The sequence below is a fragment of the Tiliqua scincoides genome, chromosome 2, assembly GCF_035046505.1.
Source record: "Tiliqua scincoides isolate rTilSci1 chromosome 2, rTilSci1.hap2, whole genome shotgun sequence".
Taxonomy (NCBI): Eukaryota; Metazoa; Chordata; class Lepidosauria; order Squamata; family Scincidae; genus Tiliqua; species Tiliqua scincoides.
Window position 1 is genome coordinate 184,023,505 of NC_089822.1, and position 25,030 is coordinate 184,048,534.

Below are 25,030 nucleotides of genomic sequence, written 5' to 3' on the forward strand. Positions count from 1 at the left end.
TCAAACTTCCTTTTAAATTACTTCAGATTATTCCTTTAAGTAAATATTTAGTAGTCATAGTTGTTACTTTTACTTCTTGGGACCCTTGGAAAAGATTCCAAATCAGAATTCTTTTCCTACTTGATTTATAATGCTTTTCTTATGGAGCTGCAAAGATAAGAGTTGAAAGTCATTGATAAACTGCATAGGTATGTGTGTTCTGATTAGAAATTTGTACTGGCTCTTTTGCACATATTGAGAAATGTTTTGAATGTGAATACTCTTGTATAGCTTCTTGTGAAAATTCTAGAAATTGGTGACATATCCAGTTGTGCTCTCCAGTATAGTGCTGAGAAGGAAAAAAATTCCCCTCTGGGAAATTTGGTTCTTCTCTGGATCCTACAAAACTATAGTCATGTCATGTCTATGTATTGGAGTAGATTTGTTGCCATTGGAAATGCAAGATAAGGGCCACTTTTCCACCCCCTTACCCAACTTAGGGAAATGTCTGCCAACCAACAGCCTTTGTGCTGAGTTACCTGAGGAAGGAGAGTACCTTGGCTAGTCTTTTCTCACTTATCTCATGTACACATCTCCATTCAATCACAAACATGCTCAAACCTTCTCTGGGTGGCAGGCAAGACTGAACAAGGTGTTGGAGATAGAAATAAATTGCTCTGTGGATTAAAGCATCAGAATGGAGAATGTAATAGGCCACTTCCTAGGTCTGCCTCAGTGTGCACAGAACTGTCTTTGAGGGAGGGGGAAGGAGTTTTCTCTAGTGAAGGGTGCTTGCTTATGACACATGTAGAATGAGCATTAAGTAATTTATGTAGATGAGAAGCATAAACAGCAGAACAGCTTAACTTCTAGCCTACCTGTGTTTTCCTTATTGGGGCATAATTCAAAGCTGACCTGCCTGGGTTAGAAATTTATGTGTGACTGAGCCAACACTTGTTCTTCTCTGCCCTCAAAGTACTAACAATCTTTAAACAAAGCTTGAGGGTTCTTTAAACACTGGTTTCTTTCCCCAAAAGAGTAACTAAAACCAGTATACTAACTGTAAATGAAACCAACCTCTCGGTTTAATATGCAGCGTCACTGTATCTTCTTTAACCCAAATAGTAACCTGATTAAATAGAAGCAGAAGAGATTGTTCTTAGATATCAATTCAAATGTCATAGAACCAGTTTCCAAACTGGTTAAACCATTAAACAAACAATTAAACCATTGTTTAATGATCAGGTGCATGCCTGTGTACTTGCAAACTTTCACCCTCCACCATTCCTTCTGTGTGACTTGAGATCTGTAGCTTACTGTGGCAACTGCATCAGGGGGACTGCAATTACTATTAACCATAGTTTGCTTTCAAATCATGGAATTCACAAATGTAATTTTTTTGCAATATCTTGAAGCCTTTCATTTCCCATTCTTTTTACTCTTCAGTGTTATCTCTTCCTTTTGTTTGCCACTTCAGTAATACCTGCCATGACACTGCCTCCTGTAGCTCTGATTTGTAATGGTGCTCTTTGTCCCAGTGTGACTGAGAGCTGTTCTAACCACTGGGAGCAGTGCATTATGGACCAGTCGGCTCCTGTTTTCTGCCTATGATATTAACTGTGCATTCTATAGTACTGTTCTGCATAACCCTCAATTTTCCAGAACAGATCCCCCCCCCCAATGAGTGATAGTTCTGTATAAGGACTATCTGTATAAGCTGCCTTGGGTGCCCTTCGGGGAGAAAGGCGGAATACAAATCTAATAAATAAATAAAATAAGGAAGAAGAATGTTGCTAGAAATCGAACTCAAAAAGGTGATTGGAAGACAAATTCGCAGCTCTCACTGAGATCTTGAACAATTTGTAGTGCTTTTTTCTGCACTGCTTTCTGGATACCAAGTCTCCTCTACTATATAGCATTGAGTATCTCCCTCCCTCCTGAAAAGCACTACTCTGTTGGTGTGGTGCAATGAAAGTTATTCCCTTCTACTGAATCTTGTAGAAATGTAGGCTCTCTACAGATGGCTACACAATTGTTGCAGTGTTCAGTGCATATAGTAACACTATCCAGTTTCTTCATAACAATTGGTCTTTGATAACATCAATCAATGTATCTTTCTGTGCTTTCTTACGGGGACACTTCTTTGGGACACTTCTACCATGGTTCTAGTAGTCCTTCCTGGAAGGGCAATCTCAGACTTGAGGATTCCTGCTTAACCTTTTGGTGTCCTCCATGGTTCAGTCTTGTTCTCCGTGATTTTTAACATCTACATGAAACCAGCAGTTATCTGGCTACTGGGTTTTGGTTGTTACCTGTATGCTTACAACACCCAGTTCTATCTCTCCTTTCCATCGCATACCAAGAAAGGTCAAGGTTATGAATTAGTGCCTGGAAGCCATAATGGGTTGGGTGAGGGAGAACACATTAAAACTTAATGCAGATAAGATGGATGTACTCCTGCTCAGTAGAACTGCCATCTAAGGAAAAGGGGTTCTGCCTGTACTGAATGGAGTACACTCCCTTGAAAACCAAATCTGCAGTTTGGGGGAGCTCCTGGACCTCATTTTCTGAGCGTCTTTGCCCAACTTTGGTTGGTGCTCTATCTGTTTGTCTCTGAATTGTTTAGATCTAGCCATCGTGACACAGCTTCGTGACATCTCATTTGGATTGTTGCAGTGTGCTCCATATGGGGTTGCCTTTGCAGATTGTACAGAGACATCAGCTGATCCAAAACACTGAGGCTAACTTGCCAGTGGGGTGTGATACTGAGGCTATGCAACTCCTCTTTGCATTATTTCTTAGGGAGGAAAATTTCATTTATTTGTTTTACTGTAAGTCCAAGCTTTCTAGTCCCTAACTCTAATTTAAAGGGCACCCCCTGTACTAGCCAAATGTATTCACAAGTTGTATGAAATACAAAATACACGTGTGCACCACTTTGCAACCTTCTAGCTTATGCCAGGATCGCATAACTGACAACCATGTGTGGTCATGTGGTCGTCAGGGGGCGCACACACAACCCTCTGAAAGCAAGGGAAGCTCCCCTCCTCTCCAGGGGTTTGTCTGAGCCTCCCAGTGGCAGTGCACATCCGCACGCTGCCTCTGCAAGGCTCCGATTGAGGGAAATCACATTTCTCTCGCAATTTCTGGTTTCCTCTGTGAAACTGGAAGTCACGAGAGAGACAAGATTTTCCTCAGTCTGAGCTCCACAGAGGATGTGCGCTGCCTTTCGGAAGCTCAGATGACCCTCCGGAGGGGAGCGGAGCGGAGCATCCTCTTCCCTGCGGAGGGACTGGATTGTGTCAAGCTCCACTTGACGACAGGGATCGCGGTCCCAATCCCCGTTGTTAAGCAACGCATGACTGTACACACATTTTTAGGATCTGAATCAGTATATCAATAAAATAAACAAGCCATACTGTTATTTTTCTTCCCATTGTGAATTAGGTAGTTAGTTTTTATGTTAAGTCTTTCACCTATGCCTCTTTTAATCAGATTAGAGAAGTTGCTAGAATAATAAATTAGTGCATGCTTAAATGATCCAAGCATTTTCATACAAACAGTGTTGACTTAGGTTGCTTATGGGTTGGGTCAGGAATGGCTTCTTCATCAGTGTTCAACTGCACTGACCAAACTGTGTTAACCATGCATAGTGCCTGCAAGCACAATCCTCTGCATGTTTGTTCAGAAGTAACGCTTCTGAATAGATTGGAACCTTAATGCAGTAGTCTAACCTGGTCTTGTAGTGACCATCTGAGGTATTCTTTATTTCAGTTGTATCATTCATGTTAGTGTACATGTGTTTAAAATAGCATTTTAAGCAATTATTTCCTTTTCCCCCATAGAAAGATACAATCCTTCATCTAAAACCTCAAATGGCCATCAGTCAAAATCGTAAGTATTGCTTAGAAAGGTAACATTGTGAAAGTGTACATGACAGAAAAGATAATCTCAATGTATATTGATGTAACTGTTATGATTAGAGATGTTTGTTTTTTGTTGATACATAAAAACACAAAACACCACATTTTGGTGTTTAAAGTATCTGAATAAAAACACAAAACACCACATGTGGTTATTAAAGATATTTTCCAGAAATTAAAATAGATTACTTTTAAATAATACTGTGGCTGCATCTACTGACACTGTATCACCTACCTAGTACACTTTTAAAGTGTTTAAAATTAATAAAAATGGGATCTTGGAATAAAAACATATAACGCCACTTTCTGCCTTTTCATTTTTTTCAAATCACAAAATCTGCAAAAAAAAAAAAAATTTCAAACGCCTCTAGCTATGAAGAATATGTATAGGGGAAGGTGGAATTCTAATTTACATTATTAACTTTCTTTGGAACCAGAATGTGGTACTTCTGGATTAATTAATACACAAGACTGTCATCTTTACCTAAACATACAGTACCTTGATGCAGTTAGTTCTGAATGCGTTACTTCATTTCCATATAAAAGTGGAATCTTCTTGAAAGGAGAGAATTCACTAAGCCCTCTAAGGCTGTTGAGAGGCAAATACATCCTTGGCTTCCTCTGAGATTTAGAAACACTTGGAAGGTTATATCTCCTTTTCAGTCATGCGAGGCTGAAAATGTGTTTGTTAGCCCTTTATTGAAGTTTAATTTGATTCTCAAAACTGAAACGGATTGATACTATTTTTTTCCCATTACCTATGTTTTTTGAGGATTGGTCTCTTCAAACCTAACAGGTTTGGAAAAAGTCACTTCCACCTCATGATGTTTCCAACCTGGCAGCCCATTCCTGCGTGGAATTGAGCTGTTGGAGAATCTGGCACTTGTCTAACATTTTAATGATATCTCTCAGTGTAGTATGAGATGTAACCATGGGGAGATAGTTGACTGCACCCCTTTTTTAACCTTTAAAATTATTAAATACAGTGATGCCTCGCAAGACGAATGTCTCGCGCAACGAAAAACTCGCAAGACGAAAGCGTTTTGTGATTTTTTTGGGTGACTTGCAAGATGAATTTTTCTATGGCCGTGCTTTGCAAGACGAATTTTTCTGCATTTGTTTTGTTTTGGTTTGTTTTAAATCGCGCTTCACAAGACGAAATTTTCGCAATATGAAACGACTCGCGGAACGAATTAATTTCCTCTTGTGAGGCACCACTGTACCTTGTTTATGGAAAGAGTAACCTACCCATAAAATTTTGTTTATATTTTTGTGTTAATTTCTACCGCAAAACTATTAATTAGATTCTAATATGTTTCATTCTTTCTGTTTTTCTTCCAGGTGTGAATCAAACCAGACAGAGTAAGATATACAATGTTCCTATAGTAATATCCAATGTTATTTTTAAATGCTTGCTAGTACAAGTGTGTTACTCAGATTTAGTTACATATAAAGTGTTAATTCTCAAAACCCTGCTGTCAGATAATAGCATTGTAAAGCATGAAAAAATCTTGTGTGTCAGTGGGTGCAATCCTAACCCCTTATGTCAGTGCTTTCCAGCCTTGTGCTGCATCCTGCAGTTAGGTGTCACTCACGGAGCCTTCCTCAAAGTAAGGGAATGTTTGTTCCCTTACCTCAGAGCTGCATTACCCTTATGTCAATGCCGGAAAGCACTGACATAAGGGGTTAGGATTGCGCGCAGTGTCTTTTAATTCTCTTAAAATAGTCAGATGGTGAATCTAAAAATGTTTATAATTTTAAGTTGTGACAGAGTGTCTACAGTTTATTGTATTTGTATTCAGCTGAGAGCCTGACTGTGCATGCTGCATCAGAAGCTTTACTTGCCATTTTGCCATCTGATGGATCAGCATTTGTTATGATAATCCCTTGTTCAGAGTTTTTCCTACTCTGTCATTTCCCTTTGTGGTGTTAGTCAAGTTGCTCTGAAAACTGCATTGTGAACATTTTGTTGAAAAGCAGTATATAAATATTCTTTATAATAAGTGCTATCTGCCACAGCACCCAGCATTGTTGGTTTAAGCATAGTCTAGCTTATATTCTATTTACTTGAACTGTCTACTAGCTTTTTGAGATGTGCAGCTTTGCACTTGACATCCTTCAGTATCTGCATGGGATATGTTGCTGTCCTCCCCCCCCCAGCAGATATCTGAAACCACGGATAAGGGGGACCCCATCTCCATGATTCCCCGCATCCATTACCTTTGTTTATCTTAATTACATTTGCAGGAAGTATAGTAATAACATGTTTAACCAAAGGCTATAAGCAGAGCAAGACAAGCAGGCAGGGATTCTGTAGACTGCAAGGGAGACAAAGAACAAGCATTATTTCCTGGTTCTCTCTTGGTCTCCATTCTAGCTTGCAGGCTCCTTGCCTGCTTATCTTGCTAAAAGCTGTCTATAGTCTTTGGTAAAAGCAAGACAAGTTATTACTTTGAGCAAATGTAATGAAGATAAACAAAAGTAATAGGTGTTGGGAGGGGGCTGTGGGGAACTGCAGATAACCCAATAGCAAATACTGGAGGAACCCTATATTTGCCTTTTCAGGATAATGTTATGGCAGCAACATTATGGTAATTCCTCACTTTATGATGGGCTCACAGTGCAATCAAAGGATTGACTCTCTGTGGCAAAGAAAGGCTCACTATATGATAGGTTATTCACTGTACAATGGGCTTATAATTGCTGTCAACAGAATCTCATTGGTGATAGATAAGCCAATCAATGATTGCAAGTATTTGGTAGGGCCTCAACAATAGCAGTATGTTTAACATCATGACTGTGTTTGCATTGAGAGAAGGATTTTGCTGAGGCACCAGACTTTGAAGTACATTTCAGAAATGTTTAACACAACAGTGGCCCTTAACAAGCATAGTAGGCACCATTGAAATCACTTTTTAGAGAGGAAAATAGCTTGGTTCTATGGCAGAAGTTGAGGTCTTGGAATGAACTGCCCAAAAAAATTTTTTTTACTGGATTCACTTTACAATACAGCAGTGTCTCTGGAATAGATTATCGTCAAAAAGGGGGAGAATGTCTACTGTATATAGATACACGTTGAGTCCCTAGCCTTGTTATTACAATCGTGTGCCACTTAACAACAGGAATGCAGACCCACACCCCTGTTGTCAAGCAGGGCTTGATGCTATGCAAAGCCTCCAAAGGCGAGGGGAAGCTCTGCTTGCCTCCAGAGGTTGAGTTTTTCTGAGCTTCCCAGAGGTAGCATGAGAGACGTGACTTTTGGTTTCCTCCAGGAAACTGCATCTCTCCCACAACTGGGGCATTCTGAGCTTCTAGAGGTGAGAGCAGTAGAACTCCCCTCAGCTTTGGAGGCTTGTGGGGTGCAACCTCCTGATCAACGGCGGCCATCATGTATGTGACCTGTCACTGGCTGGAAGATCGTTAAAGGGCACACAGTTGTATAGATAAAATTCTGTTTAGTGCTGCCATGCGGGCACTTCCAAATCATTCTTGTCCTCTTCTTCTTCCCACACTGTTCTTCCCATTCTTCCCACATCATTCTTGTCCTCTACCCACGTCTGATTTGCATTATGCAGATTCACTGGTGTAGCACTAGCCACTAGTTACTAGCCATAGTCACTGGAGTGACTACACTGGAGTGACTACACTACTACAGTGATACAGAGGCTTTGAATGGGGAGTAGAGTGTAGTAGTATGTCCCAAGTACTTAAATTACTTTGTGGTTCTGCACTTGTCACTCACAGCTATTCGTAGGAGGAGTCTCTTGAGCATTTTAATTTTTTGAACTTCATTCCTTTTTTTCCATGCAGAAATTTGTCTCCGTTGTCCTCCTTAACAGAGTTTGTACCTGGGTATAAACACATTTTACAGGTTTCATTCCATCAGACTTCTGTAATACCCCCTTTATCTATTTTTTTGTTTACTGTGAAGACCTCCAATTCCTCTAATATGATTTGAAGGCTTCTAGCGCTAGCATATAAGCCTCCATATATTGTGCTCTTCTTCAAGCATCGTTGGTGTGCACTTCCAAATTCTACCCTAGACCTTTTTGGATAACATGCAGCGTCATCTCTTAGTCCTGTTCCAAACCAATTATTTGCCCTACTCCTGTAAGCTTTTCTCCAGGAGTTGGTATAAAAGCTGCTCTGCAATCTTTTTGATATTAAGCATCAGTCTGGTTTCATGTTATTTCAGGTTGGAGCCCCATTCCTTTTGTACAGACTCGGCTTATCCAAAAAAGTTTCCCATTGCTGAACAAATGTAAACTCTTCCTTCCAGCATCACTATAGAGTATCTCTAGATCAGTGGTTCTCAAACTTGGAGGGAGCTTTACTTCCTTAGTAAGTCTTTGCAGGGGAGGGTCAAGGGCAGGGAAGTGATCCCCAGGATTGCATACCTAAGGGAAGCAAGGAGGGTTGCTTTCATGTACTGGTACTCTATGAAGGCTGCTGGAAGCTGCAGGAGGTGTGGGAAGTCCAGCACAGCCCTCTGCAGGGCTCCCTGAGGAGTGATGGCAGTGCACCTCCTGCAGACAGGAAGTGCTTTGCGATTGCTTCGTTTCAAGATTCCAAGCCTTGGGAAGTCCTGTGGAGGGCTACGCTGGGCTCCCTACACCTGCCGCCTCCACTGAGGCGTGAAGTAAGTGAAAGTACCCTTCTTCGCCCCTCCTTAGGGGTGCAATCCTGGGGATTGCTTTCCTGCTGTCCTCTTCCCCTGCCCCTTAAAGGGGCAGTATACTTGCTTCAGTTTTTGACTTATGAGGTGGTAAGGTAATATTATGTTCTAAGTTTTGGAATAGGTTAGTCATATCTTCCCTTGAGAAAGCCATACAAAGCTGGGGTGAAACATTGGGAATTCAGAATTATTTTTTTAATTGTGACCTAGAAACCCAAAAATGCATTTATTTCTTGATGACAATTTTGGCCACAGAAGCTTCAGTTCGTATATTGTGGTAATATTTTGTAGAAAATGACAAACAATCAAAAAAACACCCATCCTATACTTCTTTCTTTTTCTAGTGTGCTAATAAATGACTTGAAATTAAGCAGCAGTGAAGATAGTGATGGTGAACAGGTATGTGTAAGAAATATTATTTTGAGTGCATAGGGTGAATAGTAGAATAATTTTGAGTACTTGGGAAGGAACCATTTGTCTGCATTAGAAAGACTTGTCAGTTGGTGTACAAAGTTTGTCAAAAGGGATTTGAAGAGAAATACCCTCCTTGGTCTGTTGACTGATCTCACATTTGCTTGTTTGTGAACTTTGACAAATTTTGTCAAGTATTTTAGTTTTCACTTTTATAGATGAATGAGCCCCTTTATGTGGCTTAAAGTGAGTTAAATTTATTCCATTACCTTTATGTTTCTTATTTGGTATAAAGGCTTATGGGATAGTTCCTTAGTTTTTGTCTCTTGTATTTAGCATACAATATAATGTGTTAATTACAGGACTCTGATAAGACAGTGCCAAGAGGTACACCAGGAAGGTAAGTGCCGCTGGCTTTATTTCTGGCATTAAGCAGTGGTACTGAACTGGCAGTGCTATGAATCTTACCCTGGAATAGTTTGACTTATTTCTATAGTGCAAGCTAATTTGGATTAACCTATCACTGAGTTGTCATGTTTCTTTAATTGCTTACAGAAGGCATTCAAGATTTTTGTTCATTAGTCATTAGGTTATTTTTTCTTCAGAATATTAATAACAGCTTCCAAAGGGGGTAGCTATGTCATTCTGTAGCAAAAAAAGCAGCATTGAGCCTTAAAGGCTACCTTAAAGGCTAACACATTAAAGATTAAGGCATAAGTTTTCATGGACTAGTGTCCACCTATTAGATACATGAATAATAATCTTCAGTAGACAGGTATAGTAAAAGTTGTGATATCCAGCACATGATGACCCCAAAATCTCTATTAACCAGCTCAGTGAGCCCCTGAGGCCCAACATCCAATTTGCAGCCTGCTGACAACTATGAATGCAGCTCAGAAGCATTCCAAGCAACTCTGCAGTGAAACCGATAGCAACAGCAAAAGAGTCTAGTATCTGGAAAATTACAATATCTAGCCACTCTTTGGTCCCAGAGATGCTGGATATCACAACTTTTATTGCATACATACTTAAGTGGGGGGGGGGGGGGAGACTGAAGATAGCTGAGGTTGAGTGGGGAGGATGCTTGGAGTTGACTGTAAAATCTCAGGAAAGGGTGAGCCACAGAAGTTTGGGAAGGGGCAGGAGAGAGGGGCAGGGGGAAATGCCCAGAGAAAGCATGTAGAGGACAGTTGTGACAAATTACTGGCAGGAGCTTAATGTTTCTTAGAGATGCTCAAGGCTATGTAACAGCCAAAAATTTTATTTTTGGTAAGATAGAAGTGGGAAGGATCAGCTGGGCATCCACACCCTCTGCCCAGCTGATAAAATGGACAGTTCTCCCTTCTCCCACAGTCGTGGTGAGACTCCCCCACTCCCATCATTCTCCAGTGGCCCAAAAAGGATGGGATCTGGGCAATCCCACCACCTCCTGTGAATTCCTCCTCCAGAATGTTGGTGGCATTCCCCTCTCCTTCCCCTGTTATTTTCTTGGCCTTGACACCAGCATTGCATTGGCATCACTAACTGCCAACCCAAGCTGGTTGTGCTTCACATATATATATATATATATATATATATATATATATATATATATATATATATATATATATATATATATATATATATATATATATATATATATATATATATATATATATATATATCTTCTCTTGAATTCAGACTATGAAGAAAAAAACAACAACACCCCCTGACCGCAATCTTCTTCTAGCTGAAGTCAATACAAGATCCTGTAACTGTGTGTGTGTTGTTCTTCCTTGCCTTCCCTCCAGCAATTCTGAACCTTCACAGCATACAAGTGAAGGGGCAGATAACTCTAGGGATGACTCAAGCAGTCATAGTGGATCTGAAAGCAGTTCTGGGTCAGACTCCGAAAGTGAAAGTAGTTCTAGTGATAGTGAGGCCAACGAACCATCACAGAGTGCATCTCCTGAGGTAAGTTGATTTTTTCCCCCCAAACTTTAAGAGATATTTTGTTGTCCTATGGCCTTAATATACTTCAGACATGTTAATAAATCACTTGAAGGAAAGAGAATAGTAAAAATTAATAATTTGTTACTAAACAAATATCTGAATTTGAAGCCGAGTAACAAAGGTTTCTAGTTTGAGTGAGCACATTCTTTGGCTTGTACCTTAGAACATTAAGCAGAAAATACAGTGGTTCTGTGAACATAACTAGAAATTGTAGAATGCTGGAGTAGAAATTGTTCTTGAGGGTCATCTAGTCCAACCCCCTGTTTAAGGCAGGCATTCCTGAAGCCTCTATTAAAAACCTTCAGTGTGGAGAGCGCACTACTTCATGAGGCAGATTATTCCAGTGCTGGATCCTTCTTACATTTAGGAAATTTTTCCACATATCTAACCTAAATGGAATTTTAACCCATTGGTTCTAGGTCTGCTCTCAGGAGTCATAGGGAGTAAATCCTTGCCTCCTCCTTCTTTGTGGCAGCCTTTCAGATAATCTCTTTAGTCTTTTCTTTTCCAGGCTAAATGTACCAAGCTTTTTAAACCAGTCCTCATAGTTTTTGTTTTCCAAATACCTCACTGTTTTTGTTGCCCCCCTCTAAACTGAAGTCTAAATTGATCCAAACCATTGCAAGATATAACATTTTTTTGTGTAATTACTAAGTGGGCCGCGTATTTTCCCACCAACCTTCCGTTACTGAAATGAGCAATAGTTGTTTCTACATGAGTCTGTGCTGTAGCTTCTTGATCAGCAAAACAGCACATTATGGAGATTCCCTCATTCCATGTGAAGGCTAGGCAAGAAAGGGTACGTGATGCAGGTCTACCAGCTGCCCAAGCATTTTACTAGCTGTAGTGTACTTTCAAACAGTAATAAAACCCCTTCATACAGCGACCCCTTATTTGCTAACTGAAGCGATGGAGAGGTTTTTGCTTTTTTTGTAGACTTTCCCTTTTCTTTATTTAGCCTGAACCACCTCCAACAAATAAGTGGCAGCTTGACAACTGGCTGAACAAGGTGAATCCACATAAAGTATCACCTGCTTCTTCTGTGGACAGTAACATCCCATCGACACAAGGCTACAAAAAGGAAGGTAGAGATCAGAGCACAGGAGGTGGATATGCAGATCAAAGTGGATCTAAGGATTCCATTTCCTCCACTCCTGGGAGAGATTCAAAAACCACCCAGAAAGGATCAGAGAGCAATCGTGGCAGGCAAAAGTCACCTGCTCAAAGCGATAGCACAGTCCCAAGACGGACCGTAGGTAAAAAGCAACCAAAAAAGGCAGACAAGCCGTCTGTGGAAGAACCCAGAGGGGGCCTGAAAATTGAAAGTGAAACTCCATTGGATATGGCTACAAATATCCCCTCTAACAGGCATAAAGCAGCCACAAAAGGCTCCAGAAAGCCCAACATAAAGAAGGAGCCCAAATCTTCCCCTCGACCTACAACAGAGAAAAAGAAATGCAAGGTTGCAAACAAATCCTCCCAGAAATCCAAGGAATTCATTGAAACCGATACCTCATCTTCTGATTCTGATGAGAATGAGAGCCTGCCTCCTTCATCACAAACCCCCAAATACTCTGAGAGCAATAGGACTCCTGTTAAACCCTCCATGGAGGAGGATGACAGTTTTTTACGGCAGAGAATGTTCTCTCCTATGGAAGAGAAGGAACTCCTTTCACCACTCAGTGATCCTGATGAAAGATATCCCCTTATTGTGAAGATTGACTTGAGCCTCTTAACCAGGATACCAGGGAAGCCTTACAAAGACACAGACCCTTCAAAAGTTGAAAGGAAAAATGTGTCTGAGAAGCATCCAAGGGAGCCCCAGAAAACATCTTGTGACAAAAGTTTAAAGGGCAAGAGGAAGCATAAGTTATGTCAGGTGAGTTTTCAGTGTGCAATTTTGTTCATGTAACCAGAAGGTTAATGGTTGGGAGAATGTCAAAACTGATTTGGCAATCTTAATTTTAGCGTGCAGGTAGTTGAGGAAGTCTTAACTCAATTTCTGTGACTTTGCCAAGGAGAGGAAAATTAAAAAAATTTAAAGATGTAATTACTTGTGCTGTGGCTGATAAATTGGGTTCATATTACTATTGTACTTCAGAAGCAAGCAAAAGTTTGTTCTCAGTAATAAATGTTGCCTCGTTATCATTAACCTGCTCAGAGCATGCATGTGTGTTTGACTTATTATCTTTCATGATAGAATTTTGTAACTTGATGGCATCATGCTAGTGGAGACCCTGATTATAGGGAATAAAATGACTTCCTAATTAGCATTTTGCTGAACTTTTAAGTTGCTATACATACCATTGCAGAGGAAACCTTAATCGTATTTGTCTACTTAAATCACTGGTTATCAAACTGGTGTGTCATGACCCACCAGTTCATGTAAAGAGTCCCCCGTCCCTTTAAGGCCGCTAATGCTTGGAAAGATGTGAAATAAGTGAGCACAAACCGCTTCCTCTTTGTTTTGCAACCAGGAAGTGCCCTGTGCTCGCTTATTTCACAATGTTCCAAGCATTGGGGTACTCTGCAGAGGGCTGCATGGGCCCCTGCACACCTTCTGGAGTCTCCAGTAGCCCTACCTAAGTAAAAGTAAGTGAAAGTGTCCCCCTCACCCCCCTTAGCAACACGATCCTGGGAATCGCGTCGTGCCCTCGCCCCTCCCCCACAAAGACTTATTTAGGGAGTAAAAGTTTGAGAACCACTAACTTCTATAGTTTCTGTGGTGATTGTTTTTGCTTTGTGAATTATTTTGAAGGCACAAGATCACACTTGTCCATGATAGTGTGCTCTGATTAAGATGCTGCCTTCAAACAACCTCATATTAGTTAGTGGTGGTCTAGTATACCTCTAGGTATGATACTGTGCTGAACTCACTGCAAATATGTATAGTTCTTTACTGCATGTGTAGTTCTTGATTGCATGACATTTCTGCTTTCCCCCTTGATGACTCTTCACAAGCAAGCTAGGCATTGCCTGAGCAGCCACTTAAAATTGGGAGAACAACTCATTGATGACTGAGAGACTGCTAGGCCTCTTCCAATACCCTTGCCCTGTGTAAAGAATTTGATTTATTAGGCTATTATAAACCTGAATTGGATCCGTTGTCTCACCAGCCATCTCCAAAATTCTCTCAATAGGAACAGGTTTGTTCATTGTTACAGTAAATAATACTTCGCATTTATGAGAGGATTGTTCAGTTACCATGAGTATGAATTAACAGGGGGTCCACAAATTGTGACTGCCCTTGGTAGCTAGGCAAACCAATACCAACAACATTTGGGGGCAGCACAATGGGCAGCAGAATTTAATTACTCTACAGCTGTCTTATGATGAGGAGCAGAGGTTGCTGGAAGCTGAGAGCCACTTCGGACAGTCTGGCCTTGGGTGGGAAATGTTTCCTAGCACCCAGGTAGACCTCTGAAGCCCTGCCATAGAGGAGGACAGGGGTGTGGCAGTAACCCCATCCCCATGAACCTTCAGAACTGGGCATCATGGCATTTGCCTCACCCTTGGGGCAAACAGCCCACACCCTTTGCAATGCATAGCGGGAATGGAGGGCCGGGTCTTCTGACTTACTGCTCGCATAAATGGGTTTATATTTATTTCAGTGTAATTGCATGATAGTTTTGTGTTCTGTTTCATTTATAGCATATTTGTACCATTTCAAGGAACATGAAAGTAATCTCATACTCCTTCTGTTGGTATGTTTATGGTGTATTATAAAGAGCAATACAGGAAAGCTATTTTATGTGTTCTAAAAATTTGTTTTCTTGCCTAGTCAATAGAAATCAGTTCCCATCTATTTTAGTGGATCCAGTGGATCTAGTGGAGGCTTTCCTGTTAGCCTAACAAGACCAGTTACAGTTCGGAAAGTCATGGCGTTCCACCACACTAAAGTGAGCTGTAATGGTTTTGCATTCATGGAACTTAGCATGGAACAATTCAGTAATCTTAGTACTGTAGAAGAATGACATCTACAGTAAGCTTCTGCATTCTGCTAATGTCAATGAATTCTGTTGACAAAAACTATATGTAGCATTTCTGAAGTGAATGGTATAACTGTACTTGTTACATGATGATCTTGATGTCGTTGTGGTGTACAAACCATCAGCACAATTACTTAATGGAAATTCTTCAAAGTTTGTCGCAATAGTTTCTTGTGATTGTTTTGTTTTAGGGTGCAGAAGAAAGCCGAGCCATTGAAAGCAAGAAAACTAAACTAGAAGAAAAACCTTCCTCAGCTCACAAGGCACCAAGTAACAGAGAGTGAGTGCTGGTTTACTCAGTTTTGCTGCCTTGAGTGCTCCATTTATTTAGAGGGAAAGGGGGATATAAATCATTTAAATAAATAAGTAAAATGTGAGGTTTGGAATACACAGAGGACAAGGAGATGCATTTCGAGGCGCAAAGTGCGCACTCAGTGAAAAGGGTCAAATATCAGAGAGATCCTTGTGTACCCAAATTCTCAGAGTTTTTATCCTATTGCCTTTCCCTATGCTTTGTTAAAATTCCCAGTTTGGCTTAATTTAAAGGGAAAATGGGAAAGGGTACACCCACAGGTTGCAATATTTCTTTAACCTTTTGCCATTCCACATTCTTCCATCATGTCTTTAAAATAGGGGATGTTATTGTTGTTTAGAATATTAATATACTGCTTTTAAGTGAAAGTTCTTGAAGTGGTTTATATAACAAAGGAATATGAAGATGTTTCCTTTCCCAAAATAACTCACTATAAAAAAAAGATGAGAAAAACTAACAAATAGCAATTGGAACGAATGTTATTTGGGGTGAACAGAGACAGTTCTCTCTCTGCTAAATATAAGGGAGTCCCCATTTTTAAAAGATACCTTGTTGCCCAGTTAGCAGGGGTTTCATGTTTTTGAGATTCTGTGGAGGCTGCTCCTTAGAGAAACTCCTCTAAATACCTAGGTATTTGCACTTGTCTGGATCATGATTAGGTGGTTCTGGCTCATTATTGCTGTTTTTTAAGATTGTGTTCTGCCAGATTCCCACTCCAAGCTCTGCCTGGAGAATTATGCCCACTTTAAGCAAATTAGCTCCCCTTCTTTCCCCAACAAATGACCCTGGTTCTGCCCTGCAGTCCTGCTGGACCCCACCTCCAGGGGGACCCCACCTCCAGGATTCTCCATTCCAGAGAATGGAATCCTCCACATATAACCATATAATCTCCACAGCACACCTATATTCTGCTGGCAATAAGTAATCTGAAGGATGTCAATCTGTTCCCCTGTCCCCCCAGAAACTTTAGCTTACTAGTCATGAGTTGAATTTTAGTTCCCCTTTGCATTACAAGAGTATAATTTTGATGCTTTCAGAAGCACCACCTTTTGTTTTATCTGCATGCCTTATGAAGTGATTTTTGCAAGTGTTTGAGCCGAAAACCATTGTTTCATTTTCAAATTGAAAATATATAGTTTTGTACAACAAGCTGTCTGTTTTGCCACTAGTGAAGCAAAAGAATTAAAAATCCTGTTTGCATAGGTTTATGTCTGCAGTAACCTGAACCATTTGTCATGTTTCCCCCCTCCCCAGGTCATCAAAACAAAGCACCATTAAAGAGAAGGATCCCCTCCCTTCTCCAGCCACTAACCCTGTCATCCAGAAAGATTCCAAGCAAGAGTCTCGGAAGAGAACCATCAGTCAATCATCTTCCTTGAAATCCAGCAGTAATAAGGAGAGCAGCAGCAGTAAAAGTAGCTCGTCTAAGCAAAAGAAAATGGAGGGGAAAGCTGCTAGTACTAAGGAAGTAAAGGTAATTCTTCAAACATGGCTTCCCTTTGCTTTTCTGAGTCCTTCTAGTCTATACTGCATGTGAAGAGCATTTGATATAATTTGAATCAGAGTATTTAGGTCTGTGACCATAGCTCAGTGTTAGTGTACATGTTTTGTATGTTGGAGATCCCTGGTTCAATTTCTAGCATTTCCATGTCAGGCTGGGAATGATCTGTTTGAAGTTCTGGAGAACGGCTGCCAGTAGGTGCAGAGCTAGGTCAACCAATATTCTGACTCTGTATAAGACAACTTGGTATGTTCAAATGTTTGTTTACCAGTGTTAGTGAAACCTTTCTGAAGATAAAAGATAAGTAGATAGTTGGGTGTGTTGAGTATTAAGTATTAATATTAATATAAGAGAAAAAATGCAATTATTACTCTGAATTTACAGAGGTTTTCTCTGAATTGGTGGGTAACCTTCAGTGTCAGATCTGGGTTGCTTGGAGCCCCAGGGAAACTCCGCCTATCCTGATGACACATTGGGAGCTGTTACTGGTATTGAGGGTACAGAAGTTGTCTAACCAGATTGACCCTCTGATGGCTGCGGGCCCTCAGCCAGTGCCGTACATGGCCAACCCCTTCTAACTTTTCATTAATGAAAAAGCATAAAGTAGTAAATGAATTACTTATGCCTGAGGTAAAATTACGAAACATCATAGAAACTGGGGTAAGGAAGTAAACAAGTAGTAATATCCTGAAGCAAGGAATGCATTTGCAGCTCTTCCAAGTTTTGCTCAGATCTTAGTGCCAGTTGGAGTTGGCCTAGTCAGTGTCTTCATTGGAGAAATTCCAAAGTGAAAACCAATTTAGAAAGAAGAATCCTTGGCATCCTTCTTTCTATATCTGCATTGAATCACATCTGGATCATTTTTTAATTAGGGTATTAGTATCGCCTCAGAGTTCTGCTGGGGTTTAGTAATTTTTCTAACTAGTGTGGTCTTGCCATAATCTGTTAAAGCATTGTCATAGTTGGCTAAGTCTGTTACTCAGACTTTGTACATGTTTCTGAAAGGCAAAATATTTTATTAAAAAATAAAATATTGAAATGAATGGGGTCCCACCTGAAATGGGCTTGTGACACACTTAGTGGGTCCCGACCCACAGTTTGAGAAGCACTGCACTAGGGGAAAGAAGGAAACTAAAAGTCATGGGAGAACAGTAGGTAAATTATGCCCCTGGATTACTGTGGTGCATTTTAATTCAAGTTATACTGCCTTTCATATAGGAAACATGGCTATGTATGAGAGGGGGCAGAACATTAGTGGTGGGGGAGCTATTGGGAAAGTAGAACCAACAATAAGGAAGGTGGTCATATTTTTAATAAAATTTAATATAATTTGGTATGCATTTCTTAGTATGTTGGCTACTCTGGAGCTTGTAGTTTGCTTTGGAAAAATGATTGCAGTGGATCTGGAGAGTAAAATATCCTGAGTTGTATGCTGTATTGTTATATAATATCCAGCTCTACTCAGGCATCTGACTGTAACTGATCTTCCCTGTGCAATTCTGCTGCAACGTAAGTTGAAATAGCACAGAGAAGAAAATCTTGCAAAACTTTGTAGTTATCAGATGCCAAGTAAGCTATTTTTCTAAAAGAGGCAACTGCAATTACATGCATACTGTAATAATAGAACCCTAATGAAAAATCTCACCTATTCTTTGAATTTGCTATAGGTGTAACAGCTGTGTCCTTTAAGCTGTATGTGTGGTAAGCACATGGTTGAATTGCATTTAACTAGCCCGGAGTCAGCAAGTGAAACATGAGCAGTGAGCATTTGCTTTCTAGAAACCAACATTTTAACTAATTATGGTTTTCTTACAAGGAAAAGGTATTAAATAATTCTTCAAGCTGCTCTTCTGCCTCCACTACAACTACAGATAGCCCAAAGTCCCGGAGAGCAAAGCTGTCCTTTGATGACAGGTGAGAGGAGAGACAAAACAATCTAGCCTCTGTATTAGTAAGAATATATGGTAATTAGTTTATTTTCTTCATGCATTTTCAACCTGCTGTAATTTAAAATATCAAAGGCGCTTACAGAAAGACACTGAAAGGGAGCAAAGTTGAAAGCTTTCTCGAACAGGTTTTCTGCCTGTTTGCTCCCTCTAGTTCCGTCTTTAGGCAAATCTAATTTTTCTAGTTAGAGAATTCCATACTTGTGATGTTGTCACCAAAAAGTGCTAACTCTCATGCCCATCACCCAAATTTTCCTTTAATGGCGACTGCCTCTGTGTTGAATCGATTTTTGTCTTTGCTGTATCATATTTTTCTGATATAGTGTTTTACATACCACACACACACGCCCCTACCTCTTTCTCTGCATCATGTTGACTTTTCCCAACCATTATCTGAACTTGCCAGTACTCAATTATGGCAGCGCACTTGCAGTATTGTATTTTGTTGTTGCACTCCTTGTTTTTAAGATATATCTTGTACCTTTGCCCAAAACATTACTATAAAACAAAATACTAACATATGGTGTGAAATTGTGGTCACTGAACATAATAGATTTGAGTCCTATTCTACATCTCTGTGTATAGATATACAGAGAACCTGGTGTTAAGGCCTCCTGCTACCATCACAAGGAAGTCTTTATTCATTAGTTCCAGTTCTTTGGGAGCAGGCTATGAACCTAGGCAGTAACTACCCTCAGCGTTGCTATCCTGCATACCCTTCACTCAGAGGGTGAAGTGGCATAGCTAAGGAATCTGGCACCCAAGGATATTTAACAGCCCTCCTCCTCAGAAGTTAATACTCCTTGGGCTAGATGCCCAGAATATAGCCTAGGGATGTCTGAGAAATGGCCTGAGAAAAGTCCTCCTGGAGGGTATAATAAAGGAACTTGCAAAACTAGAAGTCATGTACAGCTTCCCCAAGCCTCAGACGCCTCCCAGACACCACGTGATCTGTCGTCAGGGGTGTACCCCCTCAAGGCATGGTACCCAAGGCAATGTACTCCACTGCTGCCCTTAGTTATGTCACTGGGTGTAGGGTACACTACACTGTGATAGGTTTTGGAAGGAGCTTTGCCAGGCCAGGAATAGATTTGGTGGGGAAGTATGGTAAGACACCACTGGCCCTTATCTTCTTCCAAAGTACTGGCAAAATAGATTAGAATTACCATTCTGAAGGCACAATCCAGGGTCCAGTGATGTTGCTAAGGATACCGGGGTTACAGGGCCCCAGATACCAAACCTTGAGGGGTCTCAAAAAGCCTCCCCGCCACTACAGCACAATACCTTCTCCTGCACGCACACACCCCCCGTGTGCACTTGGAGCAGTTGCGAGCCACTCTGAGCAGCTGATCGCTTTTTTCTATGAAAAAGTGGTTCCCTACTCAGAGCAGTGCGTGACTGCTACAAGTACCTGCATCGTGGAAGTAATTGGTAGTAATATAATCACATCACCACAATTACTTCCTGATCAAGCACTTTGGGGGGAGTTGCTGTCACGAGGGGTACTAGAGGGGCCAACTGCACCACTGCCAGGTTCCTTAGCTTTCTGTTAAGCTGAGCTATATAAACAGTTACTTAGATTTTATTTTATGCAGATTTCAATTTATGTTGCAGGACTTACTCAGCAGATCACTACTTGCAAGAGGCAAAGAAATTAAAACACAATGCTGATGCATTGGTAAGACAAACCCTCCATTCTTTGCTAAAGGCATTGCTTGTTGTCTTTGGTTGGCATAATTTTTTTATTTCCTTGACACTGTAATAAGGATTCTGTATTTTTCAGTCTGACAGGTTTGAGAAAGCTGTGTTTTACCTTGATGCTGTAGTGTCATTCATTGAATGTGGGAATGCATTGGAGAAAAATGCTCAGGAATCAAAGTCCCCGTTCCCTATGTATTCTGAAACTGTGGAGTTGATCAAGTAAGTGATACAAAGCAAGTGCCAAATATAGTAATCAGAACAGAGATTTGATGGCATATAGCTTTCAGAAGAAGTAACCTCCCACTATCATGTTTAAGGTGCTTTTATCAAACTTTGAGCTCTTTCATAAAAATACTTTGCTGTTTGTATCTTATATCTTGGACATATGCATAGGATTTTGTAACATAATGCCCAACATAAATTCTTTATTTTAAAAAAAAGTTCTGATGTACCACTTAAATTTTTTCTTTGCAGGTACACTATGAAACTGAAGAATTGCTCAGCACCAGATGCTACGGCTGCAGACAAAAGGCTAGCAGTACTGTGGTATGTCTACGTTGAGTTTAATTAGTAAGAACAGATGGGCTAAAAGCAGATATAAGTGTTTAAATTTAATTCTGTGGAAAAGTTGAGAAAAACAAACCTCCACCTTAAAGAACGTGATTTTTAAGAATAGTCCAAAGTACTTAATTTACTGTGTTAAATTTCATAGTGCAGAATTTGGTCTATTTTCTGATGTACAGATAGAAAGGTGATCTGAATGCAATCATGCCTTATTATTGCTCGGTTTATCAGCAAAAATCCAAAAAATCTATCCATGATTTACATATAAGTGACTTGTGTGTAGTTAGCCCACTCTGTTCCATCTGTCACTATAGTTCTAGAAGTATCCTAGCCCTACTACCCAAAATCCGAGGTACCAGGTACCATCAGAGGTACCAGGGATTATTATGATTTATGTCATATCCTCTGTAAAGTATGTTATCCTTCCCTATTTGATTCTCACAACCACTCTACTAAGTTGATTAGGCTGAGAGTAACTTGCCCAAGAGGATTCAGGGCCCAGTCCTATCCAGCACAGGTGCCAAAAGGTGCCTAATGTATTTTATGCTGAATTTGAACAGGCTAGAACTCTCCTCAGAGTAAGGGAACATTCATTCCTTACCCCAAGTAAAGCCTCAGCCTGCTCAGTGGAACTTTTTGGAGCTGAACCAGCCTGTGTCGGGCTTCCGAGCCCAGGAGGCAGGATTGGATTCAGCAGAGGAGGCCTCTGCCTGTCCCACCCCCTGTTCTGCCTTTCCTCCCACCCAGAAACACTGCCCTTTCCACCCTTTCCATAGTTCCACACCACTCAACACTTACCTTGGCTCTGCTGGTGGCTGGGTGTCCCAACTGCAGCATTGATTGCACAGGCCTCCCTGATGGCGCAGCTTACTCTCTGGGTGTTGTAAACATGCTTTACGGTAGTTTGCGACAAACAAGGCTAGCACTGTGGGTGCCGTGCAGGTGCTTAAGCAGCATTGGATTGGGCTGCATGTGAGGTTAATGGCTGAGTGAGGAGTTGAACCAGGTCTTCCCAATCCTGGTATGATGTTTTAACTTCTATGCCACACAGGGTGTTAAGATTAAAATTGAACATGCTATCTTCTGGATGGCAAGCATGTGTGATCTCATTGAATATGATACCTTACATCTGAAATGAATTATCTTATTCTTATGAGTACATGTGGTTTAAGTTCATTCTACAAAACCAATACCAGGAATCTGAAGATATACTGTTTGTCTTCTCTGAGGACAAAATGAAAACATTAAATATTTATTTAGGCTATTTTAGTAAAAAATTGAGACAGAATTGCTTTAGTCTTTGTTGCTGATTAACTGCAAGTTGAATCTCGGCATTCGTAAGGGTCCCATTCCCAGAACCCCTGCAGATGCCAAACATTGTATTAAATGAAATCTATTTGAAAAACAATGTCCCTTTGCCCGGTCATTTTAAAATAGCTTTGCTATTATAGCCTTGTAATGCAGGAGAGCAGCAAGCAGAAAATCAATCCATCTCTCTCCAGGCGCTTAGAAAGGCTTCACTCTGGAGCACAGGGAAAGAATGCAAAGAGATTGCAAACAGAGGTGATAATCACTTTGGCTTTACATACTTTCATGTGCTCCAAGAGGAAGGGAGGGGTCACTTGCCTCTGAGTGAACTGAAACTAAGCTGTTCTAAGCGCCTGGAGAGAGACTGTTTGATTTCTCTGCTGCTGGTCTCTCGCATTACAACTGTATGCGAGGCTATTGTTAAAGGACATTTTTCCTTTAATTTAAAAGGCCCTTTTCATCCTGTTGAGATAAAACCACTGGTGAAAAATCCACGGATAATTAGGTTATACCTGTATTTCCAATAATGTGGATTATGTATACAATTTAAGTGGAAGTGCATCATGGGTTTTGAAACAGTTTTACTATTTCAACAGTTTCTGCTAAGACGCTGAAGTAACTGTGGCCATTTCTTTTACTAGTCTTAGATGCCAGTCCCTGCTGTACTTAAGGCTTTTTAAGCTGAAAAAGGAGAGTGCATTGAAGTATTCCAAGACACTGACTGAACATCTAAAGGTAAAATGTTTGTGTATGTCTTGAAAGAGTTCACTTGAAATTTTAAGCGTCATTCCTCACTTGAGTTTTCTGACATGGATATCATATCTGTTACATACATCAGTGGTTCTCACACATTTAGCCCTGGAACCCGCTTTTTAGAATGAGAATCTGTCAGGACCCACCAGAGTGGTGTCATGACTGGAAGTGACAACATCAAGCAGGAAAATTTTTAACAGTCCTAGGCTGCAATCCTACCCATACTTACCTAGAAGTCAGTCCCATTTACTGTCATTGTTAAAAACATATACATAAAAGCCTGTTAAAAGAATAACATTTCCTCAAATGCAGTTACATACCATGGTAGCATCAGGTCTACGCGTGCTATATTAAAGTCTATTATATTCACAGTTTGAGAAACACTAACATACTTAATCAGTTTTACCAGGGAGGAACACACCATTGCAAATTGTTGAGAAATATTTTAGAAAGACTCATATCCTCATCTGAACCTTTATCATAGCAAAGTCCTTCAATCTGAAGGGGCTACATTTCACCAGAAAACGTCTTTCAGATATGGGAAGTTGTGTGATGGCTGTGCTAAGATTACTATATATGATTAATTACCTGCCCAAAATTATATTTCCACTTATCTATCATTATCTGGCTGTGCAGTTTCCTCTTTACAGTCCTGCATTTCTCATAAAATCAATTCAAATTAACTCTGTATACTAGTGAATGGTTTTTGAATTATTAATAATTGGTTTGATCCTAAGCTTGCAGAAAGTGCCTCTGTCCAATTTCTTGGAATACCCACTGTCATCCTGAATCCTCCCATCCTGTGCAGGAGGCAGGGATTGAGGAATATATCTCCTAGGGTAGAGAATTCCACCAGCTGGGTGGCACAGCCAAGAAGGTGCCATCTCTAACTGGGTGACCCCTGCTAACTGGGTAAGAGGCACTTTTTAAGTGGGTGATCTTCTTTTATTTAGCAGCGGGAGAGTAACCCTCCTCACCCGAGCAGTGTCTTTTCAAATGGCTGTCTGCTGGTGTTCTTTTGTGTCTTTTTAGATTGTGAGCCCTTTTAGGACAGGGAGCCATTGGTTGTTTGTTTGATTTTATCTGTAAACCATTTTGTGAACTTTCCGTTGAAAAGCAGTATATAAATACTGTTAATCATCATCTCATGTACACATCTGCTGTGCTTCTGTTGTTGGCTGAACATAAAGCAGGCCATCCATTAAACACCTAAGCAAGGAGGTAGAATTGTATAGGAGGAGATGATACTTTAAAGATATCCCGGCCCCAAGCTGATCAGCACCTCAAGGATCATAACCAATGCTCTGAACTGTAAGCCAGTAAAGATGGTACAATTTTTGGTGTAACAGGATCTCAGAAATGAGCCCCAGTGAAATCACTAGCAGCAACATTTTGCACCACTGACATTTCTGAAAAATCTACAAAGCCAGTCCAAGGAAGAACTGGAGTTGTACTAATATCACCTGGATATGATGAGGGTTTATGTGACAGTGGCCTGATCTGTATTTTCTAGGAAGGTCTGCAGCTGACTCATCAGCCTAAGGTGTCTAAAAACACTTCTTGCCACAGCCACTATTTGGCTATCCAAGTTTCCCTGCTGCAAATATGATTCTTTAAAGCAGCGGTTCTCAAACTTTTTAGCACTGCCACCCACTTTTAAAAATGATAATCTTCTAGGACCCACCAGAAGTGATGTAATTAACCTGAAAGTGTCATTAAGCTGTAACATTAACCGGGTCATTAGCCTGGAACAATCTTTTAGGACCCAGCGGAAGTGATGTCATTAACCTGGAAGTGATGTCATTGCTGGAAGTGACATCATCAAGCAGGGAAGTTTAACACCCCATACAAAAAATCAAATCAAATTAAGTAAAAGTTTACAAGGAATGACAAGTTACAAGTTAAAAAAATTATCTAAATAAAGAAACCCCCCCTCCTAACCCTCCTAAGCGGTTGCTATCGGTTTAAAAAGTAA

At 40.5% G+C, this 25,030-nt stretch overlaps 1 protein-coding gene across 2 annotated transcripts in view; it reads left to right on the forward strand.

Annotated features, from left to right (window-relative positions):
• AFF4 (ALF transcription elongation factor 4) overlaps positions 1-25,030 on the forward strand; it is a 68,347-nt gene that overhangs the window by 34,267 nt on the left and 9,050 nt on the right. For both annotated transcript variants that reach the window (XM_066613684.1, XM_066613685.1), the window contains 13 exons: positions 3,825-3,873; positions 5,244-5,264; positions 8,922-8,976; positions 9,351-9,388; positions 10,779-10,941; positions 11,939-12,859; positions 15,161-15,249; positions 16,537-16,756; positions 18,600-18,697; positions 20,344-20,407; positions 20,513-20,649; positions 20,905-20,976; positions 22,944-23,037. In XM_066613684.1, the coding sequence (XP_066469781.1) occupies positions 3,825-3,873; positions 5,244-5,264; positions 8,922-8,976; positions 9,351-9,388; positions 10,779-10,941; positions 11,939-12,859; positions 15,161-15,249; positions 16,537-16,756; positions 18,600-18,697; positions 20,344-20,407; positions 20,513-20,649; positions 20,905-20,976; positions 22,944-23,037 (2,021 nt within the window). The remainder of the gene's footprint in view (positions 1-3,824; positions 3,874-5,243; positions 5,265-8,921; positions 8,977-9,350; positions 9,389-10,778; positions 10,942-11,938; positions 12,860-15,160; positions 15,250-16,536; positions 16,757-18,599; positions 18,698-20,343; positions 20,408-20,512; positions 20,650-20,904; positions 20,977-22,943; positions 23,038-25,030) is intronic.